The following is a 6,152-nucleotide window of genomic DNA, read 5'->3' on the forward strand; positions in this document are numbered from 1 at the left end:
ATGACCAGACATGTGGAACATCTAGTCAAGAGGAAGAACGAAGATTACTTAAGGGTGAGGAAATAAGGATTGGACAGGGCTCGAGGGAGTTACAAGGTAGCTGGGAAGGAACTGAAGAATGGACTTGGGAGAGCTAGAAGGGGGTATGATAAAGCCTTGCTGGGTAGGATTAAGGAAAACCCCAAGGCGTTGTATATTTGTGTGAGGTACAAGAGGATGGCCAGAGTGAGGGTAGGGCCAATCAGGGAAAGTGGAGGGAACTTGTGCCTGGATTCAGAGGAGGTAGGGGAGGTCCTTAATGAATACTTTGCTTCAGTATTCACCAGTGAGAGGGGCCTTGTAGTTTGTGAAGACAGCGTGAAATGGGATGATATGGTCGAACAGGTTGATGTTAGGAAAGAGGATTTGCTAAAAATTTTGAAAAACATGAGGATAGATAAGTCCCTGGGCTAGACAGGAAATACCCAAGGTTACTACAAGAAGCGAGGGAAGAGATTGCTGTTCCTTTGGCGATGATCTTTGCGTCCTCACTGTCCACTGGAGTAATAACAGATGATTGGAGGGTGGCAAATGTTGTTCCCTTTTTCAAGAAAGGGAATAACGATAACCCTGGGAATTACAGACCAGTCAGTCTTACTATTGTGGTGGGCAAATTATTGGAGAGGATTCTGAGAGATAGTATTTATGATTATTTGGAAAAGCATTAATTTGATTAGAAATAGTCAGCATGGCTTTGTGAGCGGCAGGTCATGCCTCATAAGCCTTATTGAATTCTTTGAGGATGTGACAAAACACATCGAAGGCAGAGAAGTGGATGTGCTGTATATGGATTTTAGCAAGGTATTTGATAAGAAAACCCCTTTATAGGTTCATTCAGAAAGTAAGGAGACATGTGATTCAGGGAAATTTGGCTATCCAATGGAAAACAGAGGGTAGTAGTAGATGGAAAGTATTCAGCCTGGAGGTCGGTGACCAGTGGTGTTCCTCAGGGATCTGTTCTGGACCTCTGTTCTTTGTGATCTTCATGAATGACTTGGATGAGGATTTGGAAGGGTGGGTTAGTAAGTTTGCCGATGACAAAGGTTGGTGGAGTTGTGGATAGCGTGGAGGGATGTTGTAGGTTGTAACGGGACATTGACCGGATGCAGAGATGGGCAATGAAGTGGCAGATGGAATTCAACCTGGAAAAGTGTGAAGTGATTCATTTTTGGAAGGTTGAATTTGAATGCAGAATTCAGGGTTAATGGCAGGATTCTTGGCAGTGTGGAGGAACAGAGGGATTTTGGGGTCCACGTCCATAGATCCCTCAAAGTTGCCACCCAAGTAGATACCGTTGTTAAGAAGGCATTATGGTGTGTTGGCTTTCATTGGCAGGGGAATTGAGTTTTAGAGCCGCGATGTTATGCTGCAGCTCTATAAAACCCTGGTTAGACCACACTTGGAATATTGTGTTCAGTTCTGGTCATCTCATTATAGGAAGGATGTGGAGGCTTTAGAGAGGGTGCAGAGGAGATTTACCAGGATGCTGCCTGGACTGGAGGGCAGGTCTTATGAGGAAAAGTTGAGGGAGCTAGGGCTTTTCTCATTGGAGCGAAGGAGGATGAGAGGTGACTTGATAGAGGTATACAAGATGATGAGAAGCGTGGATAGCCAGCGACTTTTTCCCAGGATGGAAATGACTATTACGAGGGGGCATAATTTTAAAGTGATTGGAGGAATGTACAGGGAGATGTCAGAGGTAGGTTCTTTGCACAGAGTGGTGGGTGCATGGAATGCGCTGGTAGCGGTGGTAGTGGAGTCAGATACGTTAGGGACATTTAAGCGACTCTTGGGTAGGCACATGTTTGATAGTAAAATGGAGGGTATGCAGGGTAGTTTGATCTTAAGAGTAGGATAAGAGGTCGGCACAACATCGTGGACCGAAGGGCCTGTAGTATGCTGTACTATTCTATGTTCTATGTTTTGTGGCAGAAACAAAAACACAAGTTGCTGAAAAGCTTAGCAGGTCTGGCATCATCTGTGAAGAAAAAAATTGGTTAATATTTTGGGTCCGTGATGAATTGAGTGATGACCCACAGAATGAGCAAACTTCACCACTAATGTCACAAACCTGGAGCTTTGAATTGGATCTGAAACGTGAACAGGGAACTCCGATTCAAGAAAGCGAATTGGTGTGGTGAGGAGTCAGCAAGTATAAGAGCTAGCAAGAGGAAGAGTGAGGCATGGACAAAGCCTGCTAGTTGAGAACTAAAGGGGTAGCTCCAAGTGGTATTAATTGTCAGTGAACACTGAATCATTTCAACAAAATTACAATGCCAATTACTGTCTCTTAAATCCGACAAAGTTAAGTTGATTGTTAAACAGGGATTTACTGTCCCCTCATCTAAGTGTTCTTGTCCTTTTACAACTTTTCCTGCTCCCACGGTTTCCTTCGGGCATTTTTCTGTGTATTCATATAAAAAAGCAATATAACTGTTATCACTGAAAATGTTGGCTGGCGCATTTGCATTTGGGAGTGTCAAAAATGACACCTTTTTCATATTGTGTACTCAAGTTCAAAATGTTGAATACTGAATATTAAATTCACTCTTGTATGTTGCTTTTACTTCCAGCAACGCAGTACTGGCGGAAGAAAGTATTGGAAGTAGCTAAGGATTTTCCTGAGTATACTTTTGCCATTGCCGATGAAGAGGATTATTCATCGGAACTAAGTAGCCTGGGCCTGGCAGACAGTGGTGAAGAAGTGAATGCAGCAATTCTAGATGTAGCTGGCAAGAAGTATGCAATGGAACCAGAAGAATTTGATTCTGATACACTGAGAGAATTTGTGATGGCATTTAAGAAAGGTATGATATCTTAAAATCTGACTACTGTGAAGAAAATTAAACTACCCTATTTGAACTTAGTTTGAGGATGCTTGTTGAATTCAGGACATTTTCTCTTCTATTTGAGTCTGCTTGTTTATTAATGTTGTAGAACAGTGGGACATAGGGGTTTAGGTACATAATTCTTTGAAGTTTGCATCATGTATAGATAGGGTGGTTAAAAAGGCATTTGGCAGGCTTCCCTTCATTGCTTAGGAGTTGGGAAGTCATGTTGAAGTGATACAGGACATTGAGGCCTCCTCTGGAGTACTGTGTCCAGTTCTGGTCGCCCAGTTGTAGGAAGATTATTATTAAGCTGGAGAGGGTTCGGAAGAGATTGACCAGGATGTTGCCTAGTATTGAAAGTTTGAGTTTTAAAGAAAGGCTGGATAGGCTGGGACTCTTTTCACTGGAGCTTGGGAGGTTGAGAGATGACCTGATAGGAATTTATCAAATAATGAGGGGTATAGATTAGGTTAATGGTAGTTGTCTTTTCCCTAGGATGGGGGTTTTCAAGACGAGGGGGCACATTTTTAAGGTGACAGGAGAGAGATTTTAAAAAGACATGGGACAATTTTTTTACACAAGTGGGTTTGCATATGGAATGAACCTCCTCAGGAAGTGGTGAATATGGGTACAGTTACGACATTTGGATAAGTACGTAAAAGAAAAACGGTTTTGGAGGGTATGTGTCGGGGCAGGCAGATGGGACTAGTGTAGTTTTGGATTATGCTCGGCATGGACTGGTTGGACCAAAGGTCTGGTTCTGTGCTGTCTGACTCTTGACTCTGGGGAAGGGAAGGGAAATTTTATAGTTTATTCAGTGTGATAAAGTAGGAGTGCTGACTTTGGAATTGAATGTAGGTGGGAATCTCCCAGGTGAGTTTCCTCAATGAGTTGGATTACCAGACTCTGACTTGAACTTTTAAAACTCCACACTGGTTAAGGAGTCTAGTTGACAAACTCCTGACATTGGCAGATATGCCCGTCAAACAGAAGTTCATTATTAACAGACTGATTTAGCAGTTAGAATTTGGGTCGGAGTTCCCTTTTAAACATAGGTGGGTTTTGCTAACAGTGTGGGAACCTGGAATGTGGGGAGGCTACAGCAAGGTGCAGATTCTAGCTTGAAATTTCATACTGCTGCAACTCTAGCTGCATTGTTGTCCATTCATTTAACCTGTATATATTTGCAACATTTGTCACCATCTCTGGTTGCATTCTGACCTAACTTTGCTAGGAATGCAAACCTCAATACATTATTCTCTGCTAGTCAAGTAAAACATGAGACACAAGAGCAGAGGTGGGGCCATTGGCTTATTGAGACTGCTGCACCATTAAATGAGATCATGACTGATCGGACAATCCTCAACCCCACTTCCCTGCCTTTTTCCCTAAAACACTTGACCCCTTAGTCCTCAAAATCTTAATATAGATTGTAAATAAATAAGACTCCAGTACTTGTGTGTGCTTGAGCTATAATCTTATAGCATCTTCAGTCACAGGATGTGGGCATCATTGACAATACCAGCATTTGTCCTTGTCAGGCAAACGGGTCCATGATTCTGTTTTCTGTCTTTCCTTTGTCAAGTAGTGGTCTTACTTGCTAACTTCTACCTGCTGGGATAGTTCTAAAATTTGGGAAATCCTAACTAGTGCATCCATTAGCCGTTCAACCATCTCTGTTAGAACCTTTTTATGATGTAGGCAATCAGGTTCTGGGAATTTGACTTTTTTTTTCTTGAATCTGCTCCAACATTTTTTCCTATTCTTCATGGTTTCCTCGCCAATTTCTCTTTGTAGTCACTTGTCCATCTTTCACTTCCCAGCAAGTGTGCCTCATCATGTGTTCTAGAATTCTATTCTTAAACGTCTATTTGTGTGTGTGTTTTTTAAAGGAAGGGTTTAACCCTACTTCAGACTTTTTGATGCACTATATTTCTCTTTTTCCTTGCACCTCTGAAGAGCCTTGAGATTTTTCTATTAACTTGCTGTAGATCTGCTTAATAACTAGTTCTGAATTGCTGTTTTCTGCATTAGGGGCTGCATGTATTCACAAATTCCTTACCTATCTTTTTAACAGGTAAATTAAAGCCAGTTGTGAAGTCACAACCAGTTCCAAAGAGTAACAAAGGACCAGTAAAAGTGGTGGTGGGCAAAACGTTTTCTGAAATAGTTATGGACAAAAAGAAAGATGTCCTGATAGAATTCTATGCACCATGGTGTGGACATTGCAAAAAACTGGAACCAGTCTATTTAGAACTTGGAAAGAAGTACAAAAATGAAGAAAATATAGTCATTGCAAAGATGGATGCAACAGCAAATGATGTACCAAATGATAAGTACAAAACTGAGGGATTCCCTACCATCTATTTTGCTCCAAGTAATAATAAAGACAATCCTATTCAATATGATAAGGGTGACCGAGATCTTGAATCTTTGAGCAAATTTGTGGAAGAACATGCAACCAAACTATCAAGAAGAAAAGTTGAACTATAAGGAGCTTTTGTTACTTCATTCAGTTATAGGGAACCTTGGAAGCTTCCAACCGTGCAGTTTGGGTTTAAGGTGAAATGACCAGTTTCAAAATCTTAATACCTAAAAATAAATCACTGGGAATAAGAAATTGAACTTTTGCCTGCCAGAGAAATTTTGTTTCTACCTGTGTAATTGAGATATTTACCTAGAATGTGTGAAATCACTATTTTGTGAAGTTTGTATGGTTTGTCATTCGATTTATATTTTGGTTTAAAAAAAACACCTTCAAATAAAGACAACCTAAGGAATTTAATTTTGGAAGATTCTTTTTCCTCTAACCACTTTAATTTCCCTTGTCCTTCACGTTAACTGGATTATTAATTGTTTTATCTTTTTTGCAATTATTTCAAGTATAATCTGAGATGAATATTTTTTTCCATAACAAAGTAACCTTCCTGAAGTTTGAATTTTCCTGTTCAGTTGTGATTTCAATTGAAGCATCTTGTATTAGATCAGTGAACAAGAATATTGTGCAATTACACTCTGCAGGAGCTGTAGAGATGCTTTTAATCTTGATCAAACTTTTGACAGCAGGTTTGACTTTACACCCAATTCCAAAAGCAAAGACATAGTGTATACCGTTTGAGAAGCTATGGATCGTGAACAATTTTTTTGTCTTCTACTCCTGCCTGTTTCCAGGATCCTCCTTCAAGCTTGTTGAGGTTCTCAGGATAAGCCCAATGCAGTATTCTTGGGTTGCCATTGGAAGTTCATCTGAATTATAAATCTTTTAAAAGTCACAACGGGATT

The 6,152-nt window shown here is 40.5% G+C and overlaps 1 protein-coding gene across 1 annotated transcript; it reads left to right on the top strand.

Annotated features, from left to right (window-relative positions):
- Positions 1 to 2,578: 2,578 nt before the first annotated feature.
- On the top strand, positions 2,579 to 5,655 carry pdia4 (protein disulfide isomerase family A, member 4). The gene is made up of 2 exons (XM_048613267.1): positions 2,579 to 2,846; positions 4,948 to 5,655. The coding sequence occupies exons 1-2, from the start codon at positions 2,594 to 2,596 to the stop codon at positions 5,361 to 5,363; spliced, it is 669 nt and encodes a 222-aa protein (XP_048469224.1). The 5' UTR covers positions 2,579 to 2,593; the 3' UTR covers positions 5,364 to 5,655.
- The last annotated feature ends 497 nt before the right edge of the window (positions 5,656 to 6,152 follow it).

The sequence above is a fragment of the Rhincodon typus genome, chromosome 2 (genome assembly GCF_021869965.1).
Source record: "Rhincodon typus isolate 14 chromosome 2, sRhiTyp1.1, whole genome shotgun sequence".
Classification (NCBI taxonomy): Eukaryota; Metazoa; Chordata; class Chondrichthyes; order Orectolobiformes; family Rhincodontidae; genus Rhincodon; species Rhincodon typus.